General features: G+C 35.0%; 1 protein-coding gene and 1 long non-coding RNA gene across 4 annotated transcripts in view; both read right to left on the reverse strand.

Annotated features, from left to right (window-relative positions):
• Positions 1 to 256: 256 nt before the first annotated feature.
• Positions 257 to 13953, reverse strand: LOC117014596 (uncharacterized). The gene is made up of 3 exons (XR_004421546.1): positions 13877 to 13953; positions 13256 to 13300; positions 257 to 2671 (listed from the first exon to the last, which is right to left on the reverse strand). It is a non-coding gene; the product is annotated as an uncharacterized LOC117014596 (long non-coding RNA).
• A 443-nt stretch (positions 13954 to 14396) lies between these two features.
• The window catches only part of LOC117014597 (membrane cofactor protein), a 28904-nt gene continuing 17305 nt past the window's right edge, over positions 14397 to 25995 (reverse strand). The window contains exons 6-11 of one of the 3 annotated variants that reach the window (XM_033092659.1): positions 22178 to 22360; positions 21773 to 21817; positions 21623 to 21667; positions 18985 to 19026; positions 15909 to 15947; positions 14397 to 14497 (exon numbers count right to left, since the gene is read on the reverse strand). In XM_033092659.1, the coding sequence (XP_032948550.1) occupies positions 14412 to 14497; positions 15909 to 15947; positions 18985 to 19026; positions 21623 to 21667; positions 21773 to 21817; positions 22178 to 22360 (440 nt within the window). In that variant the 3' untranslated portion in view covers positions 14397 to 14411. The remainder of the gene's footprint in view (positions 14498 to 15908; positions 15948 to 18984; positions 19027 to 21622; positions 21668 to 21772; positions 21818 to 22177; positions 22361 to 25995) is intronic. The other 2 variants (XM_033092660.1, XM_033092661.1) reach the window with 2 other exon arrangements.

A 25995-nucleotide genomic window follows, 5' to 3' on the forward strand; every position in this document is an offset into this window, starting at 1 on the left:
GCTTGTAAGAGTTTATTTGAGCCAAATTGACAATTGCCGGGAAGCAAAATCTCAACGGATTGAGAAAATGCTCCGCAAAATGGCAGTTCGCAGTTTATTTTATACATAGAATCAAAGGAGGAGGGTTACATGAAATCCATTGGTGGTAGATTAAGGGGTGGGAGAAAACAAAGCAGGGAAACCACTGGGATTGGATAAAAGTAAATTGGAGAGGCAGGTACTTCTTTTACATAGGTGGGTACAAGACAGTTGATAGTTCACATAGAGATGTTAATCAAGGGACAAGAAGAATAATGAGGGATTCTGTACTTTCCTGCTCTGGTCTGGAAAAAGGGATGACTGACATTCCAAGGATGTCATCTTAGGTGCAAAAAGACAATAGAAAGGCTCACTTCAGGTGAAGACTGACTTTATGAAGCAAGCTTCTGGCTAAAGATGTGACTTCCAGCCATGGCCCACCTCAGCTGTGAATTTTTTTATATTCACCCCATCTTAAGTGGTTATTTTCAGTTCTCCTGACCTTGTCAGGTTTAACCTGTGGCCCCTTTCCCGTCATCAATTGTAATTGACAAATTTATTTGTCAATAATAAGGCAGCATATTTGAACTGATAAATTGTAATTCAAAGTAATTGACAAATTATTTAACAAACAACAATCGATATTTACACATCAATCATATGGGTATACACTAAATTGAAAAAATTTGAAGCAGAAACTGTTATAAAAGTGAATTTATTTTGGTAATTGTTATAATCTTTGGTTGAAACATACTTCAATTAGACTTAAAAAAAATAAATACTACAGCCTGCTTCTATACAAGTGCCAATTTTTTAAATTATTTCTTTAAATTTTTATTAATTGGGGTGACATTGGCAAGTAAAATTAGTTTTCAAGTGTACAAGTTTTCTATAGTTTTCAACTTTCCCACTGTTCTATAATACAACATTTATACAATGCACTGTGTGTTCACTGCCCAAAGTCAATTCTTCCATCACCATATATTTCTTAGAAATAAGTACGTGAAAATGGGTGCAGTAAAACTTCTCTATATTTAATTCAGAATTACAGTTTATTTCTGCTCAAACATAACTTCCTAAGTTCCTCACCAGCAATTACAAAGGGAGGGAACACTTATGGTGCATTATAAACATGTCTTTATAGAGTAAAACAGTATTTACTCTGGTCCACTCTGCTTCCCCAACCATGTCCTTCTCAAGGCAATGCTTCTTTGGCCCATGAGCTGCTAATATAAAAGTATAAAAGAAAACTTGTAAAAATGTGATTTGCATTAGAGTGGCAGTCCCTCCTCTTTGCCCGCTGGCTCATTTGAAAGTGACTCTGCCTGGCATGAGGACTCAGAAGAGGGAGGGATCTATTCCACCTGAGCACAAAGTGATACCTGAGCTAGGCCCTTTTTCATCCCTTCCTAGTTCAGAGTGATTCTCTGTCTCTTGAAGAGTGGAATTCTCCTTAAGCAAACGACAAGGCCACAGCGCTCACTTTGTACCAAGCTGGCATCGTTGTTCCGGGGGTGAGAGCCGTCTAAGTGTTACAGAAGTAAGCATGCAACTGATTCCCAGTTCTCACCGACTTCTCAGACTGGCTTATTGGTATTAAAAAAGGTGAAGAACAAATTCCATAAATTAATTTTATGTCTTTTTCAAATCAGTAAGTTACAAATAATTTTTTTAAAATAGAATTCTAGCCTATATTTACTTAAGAGTACTTCCAAGAATACTCTTAGTTAAGGAAGTCAAACTTGTCCAAATTCCCAATTTTCAGTGAGCTTATTTTTAAGGGCTGAAGTAGTATACACAAATCTGTACAGGCTTTTTACAATATACATAATATATACATTTAAGGTATACAGCATGATTTGATAATGTGTATATTATGAAATGATTACCATAAGTTTAGTTAACATCCATGACCTCACAATTACAAAATGTTTTTTCTTCCTTGTGATCAGAATTTTTAAGATCTCTTAGGAACTTGCCAATATGCAATAGAGTATTACTAATTACAGTCACCGTGCTGTACATTACATCCCAATACGTGCTTAGAACTAGAAGCTTGTATCTTTTTACCACCTTCACTCAATTCCCTCACCCTGCCACCCCCACCCCCAGCAACCACAAATCTCATTTTTCATTAGGTTTTTTATAGATTCCACACATAAGTGAGATCACACACTATTTGTCTTTCTATGATTTAGTTCACTTAGCAAAATGCCTTCAAGGTCCATCCACGTTGTCACAAATGTCAGGACTTCTTATTTATGGCTGGAGTATTCCACTGTATATGTATTCCACATTTTCTTTATCCACTGATCCGTCGGTGGACACTTAGGTTGTTTCCATGTCTTCGTTATTGTAAATAATGCTGCAATAACCAGGGAGGTACAGATATCTCTTCCACAGAGTGATTTCATTTCCTTCGGATATATAACCAGAAGTGGGATTGCTGGATCATATGGATCTATTTTTAATTTTTTGAGGAACCTTCACACTGTTTTCATAGTAGCTATACAAATTTAATGTAAATCTTGACATTTTACCAGAACCAAAAGACAATGTGTTACACTCATTTGTGGAAACCATTTAGTGAGTCTGCTCTGGAGTGGTTGATTTATTCTGGTAAGTGCTGTATGAAGCACTACCCTCTCTTTCCCTAAAGGCAAGATAAAGAGACAGCATCAGAGATGAACATACTTAAGTACATAATGAAAAATGGACAATTAAACTGTATTTATAGTATTAAGAGTCCCTGATCAAAGAAATAAATGATTCTTTTAAAACAATTTCAAATGTTCAACTAGCCTCACTCTAGAATCCCGTCTTCTATCCTGATATTTCATTCTCTGCAGACAAGAAATAGAGCAGTCGCATGTAAAACACTTAGTAAATGTTTCCTCATTTTAATTTAGAGCCAATAGGAAAGACTAGAGACAAACGTGTTTTCCTAATATCGCAATTTTAAATCTATCTCTGAGATGAAACTGTTAAAAAGGTAATGATTCCAAAAGTGTTTGCATTCAATAATGCCTCATTTACTCCCACTGTCAAGGAAATCATGTGTTCTGGTAAGAGATTCTCCTCAATCACTAAACTTTATATCACGCTATTATTCTAACAATAGACATCTTTCTAAAAATATATGTAACATGGATAATTTTAAATTTTCTAGAAGCCACATTCAAAAAAGTAAAAGAGGAAAATTAATTTTAATGTATTTCACTTGTCCCAGTCCAGCCAAACTATTAACATTTTGCCATGTATTTTACATTTTTTTTGGTACTAACTCTGAAATCTGGTGTGTATTTTACACTTACAGCACATCTTACATCGGACCTGCCACTTTTTGCAGTCCTCAGGAGCCACACATAACCACTGACTTTTGAATTAGAGAATGCAGTTGTAGTTCCTGCCTTAGCAAACTGACTCTAGCACACTGACTAAAACTAAAACTGGACCGGTCAGTTATTTACAGGATGCTTGTCACAGCAAACACTTCAGGGATGCCTATCCATTGTAAGAGCTAATCTGTCAGATTGGGATGCTTCAGTATTTCTCTTGTGGGGAAGGCCATCACTGACGGCCACCACTGTCACAGTACCGCACTTGTGAAATAGCAATTTCCTAAGGACTGTTGTGGGGTCAGACTTAATCGTTAGGCCTGTCACCTAATTCTCCAAGATGCCTATAGTTTTCTATTTTTCAAAGTCAGTTCATCTTATTTTCTGTAGTAGTGGAATACTTTTCTTCAACTAGATTTTTAAATAGAAATCCAATATATGAGAAAGATAAATAAAAAAGCACTAATATAAATTTATAGAAACATTTAATATAAAATGGAGTTATTTGAAGATAATGAAAATCTAAAACTGAGTTTATAATTATAGTTATTTTATATTAATTTCAGCATTCATTAAATTAACTTCAAGGATTTATAGACCCTTGAACCTCACAACAGACTGAAAACTCGCTTCCTGGTTGGCTGTAGCCTCAAAGGAATCCTAAGAGACCAGGAAGATAGAGAGAGCTGGGGGACCCCGACTGCCCTTCTGGTGGGATGTTTTCTCTTCCCCTGTGCCCCCGAGGTCAAAGACACCACTTTGCTTTTACGAAGAAATTTCCCTTCCCATTGGCCTTTCTAGAACGACCCGTAACTCTTGATTGGAACCTAGGGTAGGCGCCTCATGTTATTAAGTGGTGGGACACATACCCCGTCTCTTCCCAGCTACGTAGACACAGGTTCTGGCACAAATACAGGAAACTTCCAATCATTTAATTCAAAGACAGAAGATGGAGGGGATCAAAGGGTTTAGGGCAATGCAATTCATAATTTTTCAAAATCTGAGCATTTTTGGTCGGTTTGTCTTTTATATACTAAAAATATTTTCATCGGGGGAAACATAAATTCCTTTAGAGAGTCAATATTTACAAGTTAAAATTGAATACATTTTCAAAATTAAGTAAAGTGTATTTTGTGTTTTGATAAAAGGGTATTTTTTTTTCCCTCCCTGCACTTAAAATAAATGGATTTTATGCTTATTTATAACTGGGCTGAAAACTTCCCTCATTTTTGTATTCACAGCTGCTAGAAGGTAGAGGAAACTAGACAGTTTGATAAAAGGAGGGGGACGTTACCCTACTGTAGCCCATCTCAGAGCAAACACCTGTCAGTAATGTTAATAATGGAATTAAGAAATTGACAATTTAGCAAAGAAAACACGCTTCTAAATGTCCTCTTTGATGTTTGCTGTCATCAGATCTTAACTCAGATTATTAACATTACATATTCACTGAATGTTATTCAAAAGATATGACATCTCTGAAAAGAAACACAGAAGAAGCAGATACCTTTTAATGATAAAAGCAAACCTTTCTCTCATCTCTTCTTCTCAGAGAGAAATAAATTTTACTTCTCTGTGGCTCTCACCAGTTACGTAGGTGCTGAACAGAGGAAGGGAAAAGGGCTGAATAAAATTCTGACATCGAACCAAAAGGAAGGAAAAGTGGCATCAAAAGTGGTATAAAATTAATGCTAAAGGAGAAGGGAAGTAAAGCTGACAATTAGGTTCATATATTATGACTTTTCTGATTCTCATGTAGGAATTGGAAAGAGTAATTTTGTGCAAGAAGCTACTTTAACTTTGAAGACTTACAGATCTTTCAGCACATGAACAGATTTTAAATATTGTGCAATCTGTTCACCTGTGAAACACTTAGCCTGAAGTGAATAATGTAAACTCTCTTTCATGGAATAACAGATTGCAGGAGGAGAACTAGTCCTGGTCTCTAGCATCTTAGACTTTGAGGGAATACACAGAGCATGTATTAAATGCATGCAATGTTGTCTTAGAAATCCGTTTTATGACAACTCATACATCCTCAGGTGCATCTTGACTTCTGCACTGAGTACAGTTTCTTCCCGTGGCACATTTGTTTTCAACCTGAGGGAAGATCTCCGTGAAACTGATTATAAAACCTCCCAATTTCCTCGGATGGATCTAAATCTCGTAGATGTGCTCTCTCAACTAGCTACAAATCTTTGGTTTTTTAAAATGAGTTTTTTGTTTAAAATATTTTGAGGAGTTTGTTGAATGGTCAAGAATTTTAGAGCCAAGTAGAAAAATGTTTATTTGTTCCTCCAGTTTTCTGCCCCATGTCATGTCATTATAGTCCCCACCACCTGACCTGGCCACTGTATACAATAAATCCAAAAAACCTTTGTGACATTCATTTAAGCAGGCAGCTTAACAATTACAAAGTCTCCACATCAGTCATTATTAATATAACAAAAAAAGGTTTATAAATAATAAATACCCTTAATAGAATAAAAGAAAAACGATTTAGTCACAGTTTTAAAATACACAAATTATGCAAATAACTAATGAACTTATTAGCAAACTCACTTATCCAGGAATGATATAACGGAATAAAGAAAATCATGCATCTATGAAAAAATATTCACACAAATAACTGAAAACATTAATGTAAACAAAAGACATCTGGTTTTTGGAACCACACAGTCACGACGTGCAAAATGAGCGCAGCAGTAGCAAAGGACAACACAAGAGCTGTGGACTCCAAGACTAGATAGTATGGTAGAAGAATTAGTTAAGAAAGGAAACTGGAAGGGAAAAGGAAGGAGTGATAGATGAGGCCCATTTCAGCCAACTGGGATCCTATTCTGTTCTTACCAGAGAGTTAAAAAACAGAAAGCTAGCAGACACTTTAACCCTGTGGCCATTTTCATAATAATTTAAATGATGTTTAATGATCTTAAAAATGACTACTTACACGATTTTGTACTTCAGTTTTTTGTTTTGTTCTACCTTGTTTATTTAGCCAGTGGATAAGGGACAGTTTTAGTTTGACAGTGGTTTCCTTATACGTAATAATTTTCAAGGACATTCTCCATACAGACTCCCCAATCATATTCCTTTTAGAAAATAATATAAGGGCATCTAATGTTTTCTCCGTCTTTCACATACCCCCTACCACATGCTGCCTTGCATATTCTAGCAGTAATTTATCCAGAGAAATCTAAGGTATAATAAAATCTTACATGCATATGGACACAGGTTTTTTGCTTGTTTTGCTATACTATGTCTCCTTCCTTTTCCTTTTCATTAATCTTCTTCATTTCATTTCCAATTTCAATTTCAGTTTACCTAGCACCCCAATCTCCTCCCCTTTGGCAATCATCAGCTTGTTCTCTGTATCTATGGATAAGTTTCTAGTTTGTTTTGTTTATTCATTTGTTTTGGTGTTTTTCGGGGTGGGATTTCATATATAAGTGATATCATATAGTATTTGTCTTTCTGTTTGACTTATTTCACTTAGCTTAATACCCTCCAGGTCCACCCATGTTGTTGCAAATGGCAAGATATCATTCTTTATATTCTTTCTTATTGCTGAGTAATATTCCATTGTATGCATTTACCATATCTTCTTTAACCATTCACCTATCAATGGACACCTAGTTGTGTCCATATCTTGGCTATTTTAAGTAATACTGCGATAAACATAGGGGTGCATATCGCTTTTTGAATGAGTAATTTTGTTTTCTTTGGATAAATAACTGTAAGTAAAATTGCTGGGTCATATGGTGGCTCGATTTTTAATTTTTTGAGGAATTTCCATACTGTTTTCCATTATGGTTGCACCCATTTACAATCCCACCAACAGTGCGCAAGGGTTCCTTTTTCTCCATATCCTCACCAGCACTTGTTTTATTTTTTGATGATAGCCATTCTAACAATTATGAGCTGATACCTCATTGTGGTTCTAATTTACATTTCCCTGATGATTTAGTGATGTTGAGCATTTTTTATATGTCTGTTGGCTATCTCTATATCCTCTTTCAAGAAATGTCTATTCAAGTCCCCTGCCCATTTTTTTAATTGGATTGTGGTTTTTTTTTGGTGTTAAGTTGTATGAGTTTCTTATTTATTTTGGATATTGTTCTTTATCGATATATCATTAGTGAATACCTTCCCTCATTCAGTAGCCTATCTTTTGTTTTCTTGATGGTTTTCTTCATCGTGCAAAACTTTTTAGTTTGATGAAGTCCCATTTGTTTATTTTTGCTTTTGTTTCCCTTTCCCGAGGAAACATCCAAAAATGCATTGCTAAAAGCATAGGCAGTCAAAGAGTTTACTGCCTATGTTTTCTTCTAGGAGTTTTATGGTTTCAGATCTTACAATTTAATTATTTAATCTATTTTGAGCTTATTTTTGTTTGTGGTTTAAGAAACTGGTCTAATTTCACTTTTTTTGCATGTACCTTCCAGTTTTCCCAACACCACTTATTGAAGAGACCATCTTTACCCCATTATATACCCTTTGTCATAGATTAATTGACAGTATAAGTGAGGAGCTCTGGGCTCTCTATTCCATTGATTTATACGAGGTCGGACAATTAAGTTTGCGAACTCATCCTAGAAAAATTGCTACATACCTCATTGCTGAATATCACTACAGTCACCTTTGAAGTACTCCCCTTTGGAAGCTATGCTCTGATGCCAGCGCCTAGTCCACCCTTCAAAGCAATTTTGGAATTCTTTTTCTGGAATGGCCATCAGAGCTGTCATATTACCCTTGACGTCCTGAATGTTATCAAAATGTCTTCCTTTCAATATTTCCTTTATCTTAGGGTAAAGAAAGAAGTCATTGGGGGCCCGATAAGGTGAGTAGGGAGGGTGTTCCAATACAGTTATTTGTTTACTGGCTAAAAACTCCCTCACAGACAGTGCCGTGTGAGCTGGGGCATCGTCGTGATGCAAGAGCCATGAATTGTTGGTGAAAAGTTCAGGTCGTCTAACTTTTTCACTCACCTTTTTATCACTTCCAAATAGCAAACTCGGTTAACTGTTGGTCCAGTTGGTACAAATTCATAGTGAATAGTCCCTTTGATAGCAAAAAAACGTTAGCAACATCGTTGCAACAAGTTCGCGAACTTAACTGTCAGTCCAGCATATCTGTTTTTATACCAGCATTCTAATGTTTTGATTGTTGCTTTTGTAGTATAGCTTGAAATCAGGGCATACAAGGTCTGACAATTAAGTTTGCAAACTTGTTGCAACGATGTTGTCGACCTTTTTTGATAACAGAAGGATTATTCATTATGAATTTGTACCAACTGGACAGTTAACCAAGTTTACTATTTGGAAGTGATGAAAAGTCTGCGTGAAAAAGTTAGATGAAAACGACCTGAACTGTTCGCCAACAATTCATGGTTCTTGCATGATGACAATGCACCAGCTCATTCGGCAATGTCTGTGAGGGCATTTATAGCCAGTAAACGAACAAACTGTATTGGAACACCCACCCTACTCACCTGATGACTTCTTTCTTTACCCGAAGATAAAGGAAATATTGAAAGGAAGACATTTTGATGACATTCGGAACATCAAGGGTAATACGACAATAGCTCTGATGGCCATTCCAGAAAGTTCTAAATTGCTTTTAAGGGTGGACTGGGCACTGGTGACAGTGCATTGCTTCCCAAAGGGAGTACTTCAAAGGTGACTATAGTGATATCCAGCAACGAGGTATGTAGCATTTTTTCTAGGACGAGTTTGCAAACTTCATTGTCCAACCTTCGTATGCTACTTCCCACTTTTTTCTTTCTCAAGGTTTCTTTTTCTATTCGGGGTCTTTTGTGGTTCCATATCAATTTTTTGATTAGTTGCACTAGTTCTGAGATGAATGCCATTAGTGTTTAAATAGGGATTGCACTGAATCAGTATATTTCTTTAGGTAGTAAGGACATTCTAAGAAAATTAATCCTTGCAATCAATAAGCTGGGTATATTCTATTTAATTTGTATCTTCTTCAATTTGTTTCTTTAATGTCATATAGCTTTTAGAGTATAGGTCTTTCACCTCTTTTGTTCAATTTATTCATAGGTATTTTTTGCTCTTTGATGCAACTGTAAATGGGGCTGTTTTCTTAAATTTCTCTTTCTGATTGTTCATTATTAGTGTGTAGAAATGCGATGGATTTCTGTATATTAATTTTGTATCCTACTACTTTACTAAATTCTTTTAATAATTCTATTAATGTTTTGGTGGATTTTTTTTTGGAATTTTCTATATATAGTATGTCATTGGCTAATAGTGGGAGTTTTACTTCTTCCTGTCCAATATGGATGTATTTTATTTCTTTTTATTGTTTGATTGCTGTGGCTAGGACTTCCAATACTATGCTGAAGAGAAGTGATTGTAGGCATCCTTGTCTTGTTCCTGATATTAGAAGAAAAGCTTTCAGCTTATTATTGAATATGTTATTAGCTGTGGGTTTGTCATATATAGCCTTTATTACACTGAGGTATGTTCCTTACATACCTACTTTGTTGAAAGATTTTTATCATAAGAGGATATGAAATTTTGTCAAATGCTTTTTCTGCATCCATTGAGATGATGGTTAAGATTTTTATCCTTCATTTTGTTAATGTGGTATATGATGTTAATTGATTTGCAAATGTTAAACTATTCTTGCATCCCTGGGATAAATCCATGTGGTCATGGTGTATAATCCCTTTAATGTATTATCAAATCAATTTGCTAATATTGTGTTTGGAATTTTGGCATCTATGTTAATTAAGAATATTGGTTTATAATTTTCTTTTTTGTAATGTCTCCGTCTGGCTTTGGTATCAGGGCAATGTTGGCTTTGTAGAATGACTTTGGAAACATTCCTTTTTCGAAATTGTTTGAAGTAATTTTAGAATAATAGGCATTAATTCTTCTGTAAATGTTTGGCAGAATTCACCTGTGACGCTGTCTGATCCTGCACTTTTGTTGGGAGTTTTTTGATTACTGCTTCAATTTTACTGCTGGTCTATTTAGATTTTCTCTTTCTATCTGGTTCAGTCTTGGAAAGTTGTATGTAGGCTTCTAGAAATGTATCCATTTCTTCTAGATTGTGGAATTTGGGGGCATATAATTGTTAGCAGTATTCCTTAATGAGTCTTTGTATTTTTTTGGTGTCGGTTGATTTATGAATTAATTTCATTGGGTTCTCTCTTTTTCACCTGAATTTGGCTGAAGTTTTGTCAATTCTGTTTATGTTCTCAAAGAACCAACTCTTAGTTTCATTGACCTTTTCTATTATAATTTCTATTTCATTTATTTCTGCTCTGATATTATTTCCTTCGTTTATTTTAGGTTTTGTTTGTTCTTCTTTTTCTAGTTCCCTTAAGTACAAAGTTAGATTGTTTATTTGGGATTTTTCTTGTTTCATGAAGTAGGCCTCTATAACTATGAACTTCCCTCTCAGAACTACTATCCCGTACATTTTAAATAGTTATGTTTTCAATTTCATTTGTCTCAAGGTAGTTTTTGATTTCCTGTTTGATTTCCATTTTAACCCACTGGCTGTTTTGTCTCTACAGATCTGTGTTTTTTTCTAGTTTTTTCCTCCATAGAGGATTTCCAGTTTCATGCCACTGAGGTCAGAAGAGTTGCTAAATATGATTTCAATCTCCTTGAATTCATTGAGGCTTGTTTTGTGGCCTCATATGTGATCTATCCTGGATAATATCCATGTGCACTTGACAAAAATATGTATTCTGCAGATTGGGGATGAAATGTTCTATAAATGTCTATTAAGTTGATTGGTATCATGTGACATTTAAGGACATTATTTCCTTATTACTTTTCTGTCTGGATGGTGCATCCATTGATGTGAGTGTGGTATCAAAATCCTCTTCTATTAGTGCATTGCTGTGACTATCTCCCTTTAAGATCATTAATATTTGCTTTATACATTTAGATGCTCCAATGCTAGCTGCATAGACATTTTGATCATTATATCCTCTTCTTGGATTGAACCTTTTATAATTACAGTAGTAGCTCGGTTTTCGAATGTCTCCATTGACAAACATTTCGATTTAGGAACGCAGTAAACCCGGAAGTAAATGCTTCGGTTTTTGAACACGCTTCGGAAGTCGAACATGTCACGTGGCTTCCGCTGAGTGCAAGATCCTGAGACCTAGCTGTCGACTATTTTCAAACATTTCAGAACTCGAACGGTCTTCTGGAACGGATTACGTTCGAAAACCGAGGTACCACTGTATGTAATGCCCTTCTCTTTCTTCCTACAGTCTTTGTTTTAAAGTATATTTTATCTGCTTTAAGTATTCCTACCCCAGCTTTCTTTTTGTTTTGTCTATTTACATGGAACATCTTTTTCCATTCCTCACGTTCAGTCTGTATGTACCCTCCAATTTGAAGTGAGTCTCTTATAAGCAGCATATAGATGGGTCATATTTTTTGATCCATTCAACCACCTTTCTTTTAAAGATTTTATTGGGGAAGGGGAACAGGACTTTATTGAGGAACAGTGTGTACTTCCAGGACGTTTTTTCCAAGTCAAGTTGTGGTCCTTTCAGTCTTAATTGTGGAGAGCGCAGCTCAGTTCCAGGTCCAGTTGCCATTGCTAGTTGCAGGGGGCGCAGCCCACCATCCCTTGAGGAAGTCGAACTGGCAACCTTGTGGTTGAGAGGATGCACTGCAACCAACTGAGCCATCTGGGAGGCAGCTCAGCTCAAGGTGCTGTGTTCAATCTTAGTTGCAGGGGGCGCTGCCCACCATCCCTTGCGGGACTTGAGGAACTGAACTGGCAACCTTGTGGTTGAGAGCCCACTGGCCCATGTGAGAATCGAACCGGCAGCCTTTGGAATTAGGAGCATGGAGGTCTAACAGCCTGAGCCACCGGGCCGGCACCACCCAATAACTTTTTATTGGAGATTTAATCCATTTACATTTAAAGTATTATTGATAAGTATGTCTATATTGCCATTTGGTTAACTGTTTTTTGATTGTTTTTGTAGTTCTTTTGTTCCTTTCTCCTTTTGATCTCTTCCCTTATTGTTTGCTGGTTTTCTTTGTGTTTTATTTGGGCTCCTTTCTCTTTAGCCGTTGTTAGGTTTTTGGTTTATATATGTGGTTTGTGTAAACATTGTATATCTCTAGTAGTCTATTTTAAGCTGACAGGCATTTAAGAATGAATATATATTTTAAAAGGACATTTTTAATACTCCCTTCAATGCTTTATGTTTTTGATGCCATATTATTAGATCTTTAAATATTTTGATGCAGTGATGTTTTAAATAAAGAAGGAAAGTGAGGAACACAAAGCTATTTTGTTTTGCTTTCTTTGGTTATTTCTACACAAAACTTTTGGAATTATAAAAATATTCCACTCATAGTATTTCCTACGCAGATTGCTGTGTATGTGTAATTTAAAACAATACTACTGAAAGAGAATAGAATATGCATATCATGTGTCCTACAAATACAAGATTTAAGATTCAAATGAAGTCACTGTGGGTATTTTAAAAAGATAATCAATAACAAAAAAGAGTTCAAGCTCTTCATAAGTGGAGAATCTACTTTTGTTACACAGCCCAAGCCCAATGATTAATATAAAAGGAAAATGTAAAACCATGAATTCCAAAAGTCTTAAAATTATTGGTTTGATTTCAAAGCTATTTCCAAAGCAGTAGGGAAAAACAAATCACTAAAAATCAGAAATTTCAAAGCACCTTGGTCTATGCTCCAGGATTTATTCTAAATCTTTCATTACATTGTAAATTATTTCATTGGAATTTAAGTTAGATGTTTAAAAATCCTATGCTCCTTAGAAGAATCTGTGCATTTTTTCTATTTTTCTATTGTAGGTTTCCCCACCTTTTTTTCATTTTTATAAAAACAGATAATTAGGTGCCTTGTGAATCTTACCCCTCTCAGCAACTTTAAGTTTAACCCCATCAGTTTTCCTGCAACCTAGTAAATTAAGAGAACATAAGAGGGACATCAAATAGTGTTGCTTTTAATTCCCCAGTTGAACATGTATAAATAACAACTCTAAATGAAAAAAAATCAAATTGGGTTATTTGAATGAAGACATTTACATAATTTCTTACAACTACTTCTTACAAATACATAAGTTATACAGACAAATGGAAATTTTCATCAAAAAATTCCAGTGAATACAACTGTCAAAATCTCCAAGTGAACTATTTTAAATTTAATCCTGGAAACCAGTCCAATTTAGGAAATAGTGTGTACCTAGGGGAGAAGGCCCCAACATGGTCCATGATTTGTTGCAGAACTTAAACCTCAAATCCCACAGAAATTTTTCCTACATTCATAAGAGCTGAAGCAGCTCTGCACAGAGTTCTCGTTACAATTAAAAGCAGCTCAAAATATTTTTAGTAAAGAAATGCAATTCGGATGGCACATTCACGCAGGTACATTTCTAAAAAAGACAGCATGCAATAAAGAGAACAAACAAAAGCTGCACAAAAGTATGACAAGAGTAAGAAGCACCAATATGTTCAATAAACATGTTTAATTTACCGTTTCTTCTTTCTTATAAGAAATGCGAAGCCGCAGCAAAGTAGTGTTATGAAAATCACTAAAATAAAGCAAAACACAAATGACATGTAACTGAAAACTAATTACCAAGATTCAAAATCTAACAGAAGAAATTAATATTGGTTATATTTCCGTGTTCAGAAAATATTATTTAAGCATGTACACATTCCATCTGGACTCTTTACTGTCTAAATGCAATTCCTTAGAATCACTTAAATGGCCCACAGTAACCCAAAGAAGAGTCTTAGTTTAATTTAGAGTTATTACCCAAAGCACATTTGGGGTGCAAACTCATATGACTTATCATCTTGGAAATATATGTATTACTTAGGATTTGTTACTAAATGGAAATACAGAATATAAAAGAATATAAATGGAAATACAGAATATAAAAGAATATACAATCACCAACACCAGGTGGTATATCATATAAAGGTTAGGTGTTTCTAGACTAATATACTTAATTTCAAGCTATAAAAACTGCAGAAACTGAAAAATCATTAAATAATGCACTTCTTCACAAATTGATATTTTGACTGAAGTGATATCCACGTTTGGGACACTTACATGAAAAAATAACAATCACAGCAATGATCCATCCACCTGAGAAAAAAATAAAACCAAGATGATTGAGCACATGTAAGTCTCCAGTGAGCAGATGCATTTTCACTTTGACCAGATCATCTATAAGCTACAGTAAAGAAAACGTTTATCAATCCAGTTTAGTGAGATCACTAGTGCATCCAGGTCACTTTGATCACTTTGAACCCTTCTGATTCCAGGCTTAGGGTTCAACATGGTTTTGTGCTGTAGCTTCCACACCAGGTTATTTAGTAAAGGTTATTATTAGAACAATTAGAATTCACTAGATTAGAGGAAAGTCGTTTTAAAAATGTATCATATACCATTATAGTTGGTTTAGTTCAGTATTCAGTCTATCATTTCTTACGATTTTATTACAAAATTAATTATATTTTTCGCCAAAAGTGGGTCTGTGGAATAAATCATAACGAAGTCCCATTAATCTGTTACATGGATGCAATCTGCAGCATCTTCACTAACAATACTTTCTCTTATCATCGATCATTCCTCATGCACCCCCCATCCCCAAATGAAAACATAGTCTTAATTACCAAGGAGATTCTAGGGATGCAGGTGAAACACCAGGGCACATGGATAAAAATTATGCATAGAAACTTAAACATGCATTTTTTACACTTGATCTTAGCCAAAAGGCCGAGAAGCATGCATTTTTTTTAATATCCAGAGAGCGATAAATAATAATGCAAAATCTTAATTCTTGGAAATGTTTATCAGTAGTACCTCTGCTTCTAAACTGCCATTATTGTTATTTAATTTCTATAACTGAAGCATAGCGTCATGTTTATCTCTGTTCTTTTCCTTTCATAAAAAATTATCAAGTGTTTAACCTCTTAAGATGGAACCGGATTTACTGGCACAAAAACAGTTTGATGACAGCATTCAGAGAGAAAACATAACAAGCCTAAGATGATTTTTATAAAAAGATTAACCTTATTAAACTAGTTTAAGTAAATAAGAGTAATAGATATTTTCTTCATTTACTCATCAAGAAATATTTGTATTTCATTTACATGTCACAACTATACTTCATCTTTTTCTTTAGTATATAGTGTGAACCCTGTGAGCCTACAGAAAATATGCTACACAAATTATCATCACAAAATACCACCATCACATGGAAAGCAAGTTCTATAAATTTTAACCTACACATAACTGCAGCATTAGAGTTACCTAACCACACAAGGAATCCTAATTTGGGGGCATCTCTCAAAAGCTGTATTATCTAAATGTGATTACACATACTATGGCTTATGTTTGTCATGGTATCTGCACTATTAAAATAAGTACAAATGTCAATTATCATCCATTTGTGACAGGTTGTTTTTTCTCTAACTACATATAATTGAAATATAATATTTCCAAGTAGAACTCTAACGTTTCATAATGCAGTCATTAATAACCAAAATAATACCTAAAACTTCAGATGGTGGTTCACTGGTAGAGGGGTGATCTGGAAAAATAAATAATGGAAATAACTTTTAGAAAAAAGAAAGCAAATAATAAAGCTTAAAGACTTCTAAATTCATAAGTTTAGATTTTTTGCCTTTGTACAAAAACCCTTATAATTTCACTTTCCTTATATAAATTATATTAATGCTCCTACTTAAAAGTAGTATTATAAAATATTGTAAATTTATATTCAATGTCATCAGAATTCTTCTTCCTGTCCAGTAACTTTTCCTATGACACTATTCTATAGTACAGTAAGTCTACCAGTAGATTATTGTCAAAATTGGCCTAGGGATTAACCTTATTCTACTTAAAATTAAAAGATACAAGAGGCTTCACAATTGATTTATAAGTTGATCTGTAATAGAGGGAAACTTCCACGTAATACAGTCCATTTATGAAAAACCCATTGCTAACAGCACACTCGATGGTGAATGACTGAAAGTTTTCCCCTTAAGATCAGGAGCAAGACAGGATGCCTGAGTTTCCTACTTCTATTGAACATAATATTAGAAGTTTTAGTTGGAGCAATTAGGCAAAGAAAAAGAAATTAAAAGCATCCAAATTGGGATAAAAGAACTAAAATGACCTGTTACAGATGACATGATCTTTTACATAGAAAACTCTAAAGATTACACACACAAACACAAACTTGTCTGAACTAATAAATGAATTCATCAAAGTTGTAGGCTACAAAATTGACACCCCAAAATCAGTTCTATTTCTATAAACTACAAATGAACAATCCAAGAAGAAAATCAAGAAAACAATTCCATTTTCAACAGCATCAAAAATAATAAAATATTTAGGAATAAAATTAATCAAGGGAGTGAAAGGCTCCTATACTGGAAACCATGAAACAATGCTGAAAGAAATTGAAGATGACATAAATAAATGGAAAGACATCCTGTGCTCATGGACTGAAGACTTAATTTTGTTAAAATGTTATACTACACAAAGCAATCTACAGATTAAATACAACCCCTATCACCATCTTGAATATGCACTTTTCAGAAATAGAAAAATCCAACCTATAATTCATGTGAAATCCCAGGGATTAGGAAAAACCAAGACAATCTTAAAAAAAAGCAAAGTTAAGAGGACTCACAGTTGCTGATTTCAGAGCTTACTCAAAACTACAATCATCAAAACAGTGTGGTCCTGGCATAAAGATACACAGACCAATGGAATAGAGTGCCCAGAAACAAAAACCTCACATATATGGTCAAATGAACACAAGGGTGCTAAGAACATTTCATGGGAAAGAGGAGTCTTTGCAACAAACGGTTCTTGGAAGAGTGGATATCCATATACAAAAGAATGAAGTTAATTTCTTACCTTATGACATACAGAAAAATTAATTTAAAATGGATCAAAGAATTAAGCATAAGCTCTAAAACTGTAAAATTCTGAGAAGAAAACATGGAAGGCAAGCTTCACGATGTTGGATCTGACAAAAATTGGCCAAAGACTTGAATAGACATTTCTCCAAACAAGATATACAAAACACCAATAAGCACACGTAAACATGACCTCTAGTCATTAGGAAATGCAAGCAAAAACCATGATGAGATATCACCTCGTATACATTAGGATGGCTAGTATCAAAAACAGAAAACAACAAGTGTAGGTAAACAGGTGGAGAAGTCGGAACCTTTGTGCATCGCCGGTGGGAATGTAAAATGGTACAGGCATTGTGGGAGACAGTATGGCTGTTCCTCAAGAAAATAAACAGAATTACCACATAGCCCAGCAAGTCTACTCCTAGGGAGATATACTTCCAAATTTGAAAACAGGGACACAAACAGCTACTCAAATGCCAATATTCAGAGAAGTTATATTCAAAATAGCCAAAAGTTGGAAACAACCCAAGTGTCTATCAACAGATGAATGGATAACCAAACATATACAAACAATGAAATATTATTCAGTCATAAAAATAATAAAATTCTGATTCTTGCTCCAAGGTGGATGAACGTTGAAAACATACTAAGTGAAATAAGTCAGAAGTGATTCCACTTATATGAGATACCCAGAATAGTCAAATTCACAGAGACAGAAAGTAGAATAGGTTCCCAGTATGTTTGTGCGGAGAGAGATTAGATAGTTATTGTTTAATGGATATAGTCATTTGAGATGAAAATTTCTGGACATAGCAGTGATGGTTGCTTGAAAATGGGGACATACTAGATGCTACTAAAATGTACACTTAAAATGGTTAAGTGGTAAAAAAAAAAGTTGATCTAGAAATATTAACATTAATATTATATTAATATTAACATTCATAAAAAGTGTTCTGCAAGATATTAAGACATATCATAATACTACAGTGGGAAACAAAAAGCATGATTTGATGATGGCACAGGAATGTAGAGTTGAAGAGAACAGAAAGATGACTAGAATTTAAGATAAAAACTGCATTTCAAAACAGTTGTAGAGAAGACATAGTCAACAAACGGGCGTGGGTAGACTGGAAAGGAACCCTACCTCACTCCATATATTTTAAGAATTTCTGATGTACCAATAATTTTAAAGCAAAGAATGCAATCGGAAGACATGGTTGAAATGTTTATATAATTTCAGCATGGGGACAGCCTAAAGCTTTTACAAAACAAACACAACACTCATAGCCATTAGGGAAAAGATTGATATATCCAATTACCTATTAATGCAAAACTTCTGTATATGTATTTATATTCACATATTAATTACAGTTATAAAAAGCAATCTATATCCAACTGTATAAAAATCTTCAAAGAAAACTGACTACTAAAAATAAGGAGAGGAAAAAAAAACCCTAGAAAAAATGTTTACTTAAAGTTAAAAGGGCTTTAATTTATAATGAGTTTTGACAAATCAACAAACATGTTTTAGAAACCTAATAGAAAAATGAACAAAGGACATGAATAAATAATGTAGACCAAAATAATTCAACTTCATTGATAACTAAAGAAATGCAAATTGATACATGATATCAGTTTTCACCCATCACCTTATGAAGTTCTTAACAATATAAGTAGGATAAAGAGTTACTGAACCTGGAAGACGTGAAACTGGAGGTGCGGTAGTAGGCTTGACACCTAGAAAAATAAATTTGATACCATTCACCAGCTTTTATCAATTTGGTATTACGGATTTAATTTTAATTTTTAATTTTTTTTTAAGATTAGTACTTAATGAAAAACACATACTTCCTGAACTTTCCAATTCTACTTCTGGGAATTTTACCTAAATATTTATTTACAAAAGTACACAAGAATGTATGCATAACAATGTTCACTATAGCTTTGTTATTTTATAACGGAAACTCTAGGAGTTACCTAACAATAAATAGTAAAAAATGTGTTCACAATAAACATATGCATGTTTTTAAAAATACCATTCGAGTAGTATCATACTATAGTACATAATCTCTATCCTTTCCTTTTCCCTTAGTATTTCTTGCACATTTTTTCATATCAGCACAATTAAGTCTACCGCATCACCATTATATGAGGTCTGCAATTACGTTTGCGAACACATCCTAGAAAAAGTGCTACATACTTCATTGCTGAATATCACTACGGTCACCTTCAAAGTACTCCCCTTGGGAAGCTAAGCACTGATGCCAGTGCCTAGTTACCCTTCAAAGCAATTTTAGAACTCTTTTTCTGGAATGGCCGTGAGCGCTATCATTGTATTACCCTTGATGTCCTGAATGTCATCAAAATGTCTTCCTTTCACTATTTTCTTTATCTTTGGGTAAAGAAAGAAGTCATTGGGGGCCCGATCAGGTGAGTAGGGAGGTTTTTCCAACAGTTATTTGTTTACTGGCTAAAAACTCCCTCACAAACAGTGCCGTGTGAGCTGGTGCATTGTCGTGATGCAAGAGCCATGAATTGTTGGCGAAAAGTTCAGGTCGTCTAACTTTTTCACGCAGCCTTTTCAACACTTCCAAATAATAAACTTGGTTAACTGTTTGTCCAGTTGGTACAAATTTATAATGAATAATCCCTCTGATAGCAAAAAAGGTTAGCAACATCATTGCAACAAGTTCGCAAACTTAATTGTCACACATCATATGTTGCTATTGATCCTTTAACTGATAATAAAACATGATTTACAGAACCATGAAGATTTTTCTATTTTTTAAAAAATCCTTGTAGTTTATAATTGTTTCTCACAATCAATCCACTCCTCTGTCTTTAACATGTTAAACTTGTAAATCCATTATGAATTCTTATGGTCAACTCTTTCAAAAGAGCATATCAACAAACACAGTATCCCACAGTGCATAAACCCACTAGGACCATGTAAGTAAACATGGATGTATTGATGAGTATAAAGTTCACCTGTAATCTTAACATAACAGTCCACCAAAAAACCATCTCTTTCCCCCCAAACCTCACAGCACTCAGCTAAGGTACTCAAGGTGGTTACAAGGTACCAGGTATACACGAATTGTAAAACTGCTTTCTATTACCACATTAACGTGCATAATTCCCCTCAATCCTTTCAAATATTGGGACAACCAGAAATATACCAACAAATTAGAAGCCAGTAATTGAGATTTACTTGAGTGCAACACTCTCACATGTAACAGGAAACTAAGCCCACAGAGAGGATGTTTCTGGAGCAAGCAGAGCCTAACCAGGACCCTGAGAGAGGTCGGCCCAGGCTAATGCTCTTCCCACTATGCCTGTCTCTGGTTTCTGCTTAAACCAAAGAGAAGTCAGGGATCGCAGCACTGAAATCAGGAAGACACTCCTCCCACCGTATCAAAATAGTCTCTCAAGTCTTAAGCAGAGTGGTTGATCAGTTGTCCATGTAACAAGTCCTCCATTTCATTTTAATAAATAAGGACTTTCGCTGCCTTTCAGTTGCTATGAAATAAATAAGGACTTTCCCTGCCTTTCAGTTGCTATGAAATTTAGTTTCTGTTCCCAAATAGAAATTCCCAGTAAAGACAAAAAGAATAACTGTATGAGGTGGGGAGAGGTGGAGTTGGCAGAAATACCAGTCTTGTTCTGGAAGACAGCAGTAATTTCCAAGTTCAGACTGGACTATACAAAAAGAACTAAACTTGCTGCAGTCTGGGAAATGAAACACGGTCCTGGACCAGGAAGATATGTGTCAACAGATCACTTTTAAACTGAATTAAAATAGGAAAATTGGTGACACAAAACACATACATATTAGAAAACAAATGCCACAGACCCACCTTCCTCTTCTCTATTATTAACTGACGTGATGCTGTAAGTCATATGAGCTTCATTTAAGAGCCTCCTATATGCCAGGCACTGTGCTAAGTGCTTTAAATGCAACCAACTTAAGCTTTAATATCATCCATTGAGGACCGCATTGAATCATTGTACATATAAATACATTTACAGTTATTATATAACTTAAGTTAACATAGCTGTTTATATCTGAGGGCTACGGCAAATGATTTTAGAATCACTAAGTATAACAATTAAAATGGCTGTAAATATGTTCCTCCAACTGCCATTTCTAAAAATGATGACTCAGTATAAATCATAAGATAATTAAAGGATTTTGAAAAATATCCACGGATTTGAATGATTTCAAAAAAAAAAAAATCAATCAAATCCTGTTCCCCTTCCCCAAAAAAAAAAAAAAAAAAAAAACCCAACAATTTAAAGAATTCTGAAAAATGTAACTAGGAAGTTACTCAACCTGAGACACTGGAAATTGTAGGTTGTGTACTGGTAGGAACAGACACTGGAAAACAAAATAACAGATTGGATCAAATACTTGGGAGTTATCACTGGCATTTTCACCAAGAATTTAAGAATTTTGAAAAATATAAGCAAAGTGTTATTAAACCTGAATGACTCGAAGTCGGAAGTTTAGTACTGGGAGAGATTGACTCTGGAAAACAAAAAGAATTTAGACTGGTTCAACCAATTAGGATTATCACTTTCTTATTATTTATATGATTTATGCCTTTCATGCTTGACTTAGTTAGATAAAAATAAAATTCTTCAGTTTGTTGAAAAATGTTTGCTACCTACTTTTAAACGTACAAGCCAAACAAGAAAAATGTATATACCTGTGTGATGTACATAATGTGCTAACCCTACAAAAATACACAAAATAACAAAAGCAGGATTCTTTGTGAATTTTACATCTGTCATAGAAATGACGTTACTCTGTATCATTTATATTTAAATCAAAGAAATAAAATAAAATAAAAAAAAACAACCCTGAGGAAAAAGACACCCTTTGTACCTTTAATACATTCTGGCACCTTAGGCTCCCACATATTGTCAGCTCCACAGACGATTGTGTCGTTGCCTTTAAGGTAATAACCCGAGTAGCATTGAAGTACAACCGTCGCTCTGTAGTAAAACTTTTTCCCAAATCCTGATACAAATTTTCCATTTTCGAGTGCTGGATACGGACATTTGACCACTGAAAAGTGGAAAAATTGTACAATTAATAGAAAGCTGTTTTAACATAGGACAGAAAAACTAGTGCAAAGCAGTAATTTCCAGTGGAAACAAAAAGAGACAAGGGATGGAAGGCAGGATGTTAATTTTTTTAAAAAAGACTTTATTTTGCATTTTATTCCAGGTGAACAGATCTAACAATCTTTTTCTACCTAAAACAGACTATCATTACAGTGTATTGGTATCACTGCCTGATATAAATTCTGGGAAAGTTCAAAAGCAACTTTCGATATTCTTTTTAGCTCTAGAGATTTTTTTTTTCCCTTTCATGCTAATACTGATTACAGTGCCCTGCTTTGTGAGAAAGGCAGGAAACACTCCTGTTAGAAGGTAAAACTTGAGCTCAAATTTAAAAGTTGGAAAGAAGCTAGCCATGCAAAAACAGGCAAAAACAAAGTCCTCAGGTAGCAACAACATACAAGAACTGGGATGTTCAAGAAATAGAAAGTCCAGTGGAGGTAGGACAGGGTTTTCCAAACACTTTGGACTGCAAACCCAGAGATCAAACAGCACATCTTACATTGTAAACCAGTATATAATCCCACAGGCCCGAGATAAAGTTAATACTTAGGCTTCATACCAGTGTACTCTGGCATTTCCCACTTTACTTCTTAGGAAGTAAAAGGCTGGTCAACACCCTCTAGATTGACTTCAAGATCTACTAACGACTTTGGCATAATTTGGGGGAAAACAAAACACTGGTCTGGGCAGTGAGTGCAAGAGAACATCTTATGAAATTAAGTCTCAGCAACATATAAGGGCCCATAATGTAAATAAAGCCTTTTAAACCAGAAGACTGCTCTCCTCCTTGCCCGTGGATGTGAATTTCCATCAGGTATGTTTTCCCATCTGCCTGAAAAACTTCCTTTCGCAATTTTTCTAGGGAAAGTGTAGTAGTGACAATTCCCTTGAGCTTTTATCTCAAATGTTTTTATTATACCTTCAGTTTTAAAAGATTTCACCTTAAAAGGTGAAGGGATTCCGTGCAATTTGGCAGTTACAAAATAGTCATGGGGATAAATACAGCGTAAAATACAGCATAGGGAATATAGTCAATAATATTGTTAATAACTATGGATGGTGTCAGGTGGGTACTAGACTTACGGGGTAATCACTTCACAAGTTACATAAATGTCTAACCAATATGTAGTAAACCTAAAACTAATATAATATTGAACATCAATGTAATTGAAAAATAAAAAAATTAAAGATTTCTCCTTGACAGAGATTTCTAGGTTATGTCTTTTATTTTCCTCTCAGTACTTTAGTAGATATTACTGTCTTCTAGTCTCCATAGTTCCTTAAGAGAAGTCATCTGTCATTCTTAGAGGAAAGGGGCAATGCGATTATTCCCCCTTCTCATTAGCTGCTTTTCCTTTCACCTTTTGTTTTCAAAAGTTCAACCATGATATGTTTAGTGGGGAATTCTTGGCAATTTTTTGAAATTTATTTATCCTGTTACTGTCACTGAATATCTTGGACTTGTGGGAGTTGTTTTGGATCAAAAGTGGATAATTGCACACAAACATTTATTGTCTATATTACTGTTTTTCCTACCTTTCGGAAACTCCATTAACATGTATGTTTGACTGCTTGCTACTCTTCCCCAGGTCGGTAAGTCTCTTTCCCTCTCTTTTCAAAAAATATTTCTATCAAATTATGTTAGATACTACTGTCCTCACTTTGGGTTCACTGATCTATTCTCTGTTGTGCTAAACTGCTGTTTATCACACTAATCATTTTAAGTCAGATTTGCTGGACGTAATTTACATATGAGCACTGACAATTAAGTTCATGAGTTCATCCTAGAAAAAGTACTACATTCCTCATTGCTGAATATCACTATGGCCACCTTTGAAGTACTCCCCTTGGGAAGCTATGCACCAAAGCTAGAGCCCAGTCCACCCTTCAAAGCAATTTTGGAACTCTTTTTCTGGAATGGCTATCAGAACTGACGTCGAATTATCCTTTATGTCCTGAGTTTCACCAAAATGCCCTCCTTTCAATACACCCTTTATCTTCAGGTAAAGAAAGAAGTCTTTGGGGGCCAGATCAGGTGAGTAGAGAGGGTGTTCCATTACAGTTATTCGTTTACTGGCTAAAAACTCACTCAGAGACAGTGCTGTGTGAGCTGGTGCACTGTTCTGATGCAAAAGCTCCTTTGGGAGCATTTTTGCACACACCTTTCTCTTGCCAAGATTTTCAGTTAAAATTTTCCTGTTTCTCTATTGATGTTTACTTGGTCTGCTATGCTTCTCATGGTTAGCTGACGATTTTGACTCACAATTCGATGAATTTTTCCAATGTTTTCGTCAGTTCTGCTCGTTACTGGCCACCCTGACTTCTCTTCATCAGTGTTGTGTTCTCTCCCCTCAAAAACAATGTTTCATTCATTTCTACATTGCCGTTTTCTTCATGGCACTGTCCACATAAACTTGGATTAACATGTCCTTGATTTCACTTTCACTCTTGCCAAGTTTAACAAGAAATGTAATGTTTGCTCGTTGCTCTTATTCAAGCTCAGACATTCTGGAGACAGCACACAAAATGTGCAACAACAATAAAGAACACCACTCAGCAAGACACCGCCACATATCGACATGAACACAGCTGTGAGACACTGATACACCAAGGTTATGAAACCTTACAGAGCTGTTTGTACAGTACTGCCCAGGTAAGCGCACGGTGGCAAGTTTGTGAACTGAGTTATCAGACCTCTTTGGGTTATTGAGTCACTTTTCATACAACTTTTTTGGCTCATTTTTAAAAAATGGGGTGTTTTCTTATTATTTGTTTTGACAGTTCTTTAAATATCTTTACATATCATAGGTAGGTATGTGCTTTGCAAATGTTTTCTCCCAGTTTATGACTCATTTTTCATTCTTATAACTGTTTCACGAGAACTCACCCTTTTAAGAGTATAGCTTTATGAGTTTTGATAAATGCAAATACTAATCACGTAATTACCACCACAATAAAGACATAGAAAAGTTCCATTACCTGTAATATTTCCTCCTGCCACTTTGTAATCAACCTTCCCCACCACCCCCAACCACCCAATCATTTGATCTGTTTTCATCTCTATATTGTTGTTTTTCCAGAATGTCATAATGGATCACGGCCTCTGCATACGGCTTATTTCACTTAGCATAATCCACTTGAGATTCATCCTATCGTTGCATGGATTAGAAGCTCACTCCCTTTTACTGTCTGAGTATTATTCCATTGTATGGATGTACCATGGTTGTATACTCGTTCACCACTAAAGGACATGTGGATGTTTCCAATGTGGGGTGATTACGAATAGTCTGCTATGAATATTCTCATATATGGTTCTATGTGAACACGGTTTCATTATACTTGGGTTGCAGTTCTATTGTATGTTTAACTTTTTAAGAAATCACTAAACAGTGTTCTTGAATGGATATACCACTTTGCATTCTTAACAGTAATTTATGAGAGTTCCCATTGCTCCATATCTTTGACAGTAATGGTATGGCTCCACTATCTATGGCTCCACGGGTGTTCCTTTTTGGCCTCACCATGTCCTGCGTTATGTGGGGAGCGGGAACAGAGACCCCGCATGATAGCCTGTAT

The sequence above is a fragment of the Rhinolophus ferrumequinum genome, chromosome 22 (genome assembly GCF_004115265.2).
Source record: "Rhinolophus ferrumequinum isolate MPI-CBG mRhiFer1 chromosome 22, mRhiFer1_v1.p, whole genome shotgun sequence".
NCBI classification, from domain to species: domain Eukaryota; kingdom Metazoa; phylum Chordata; class Mammalia; order Chiroptera; family Rhinolophidae; genus Rhinolophus; species Rhinolophus ferrumequinum.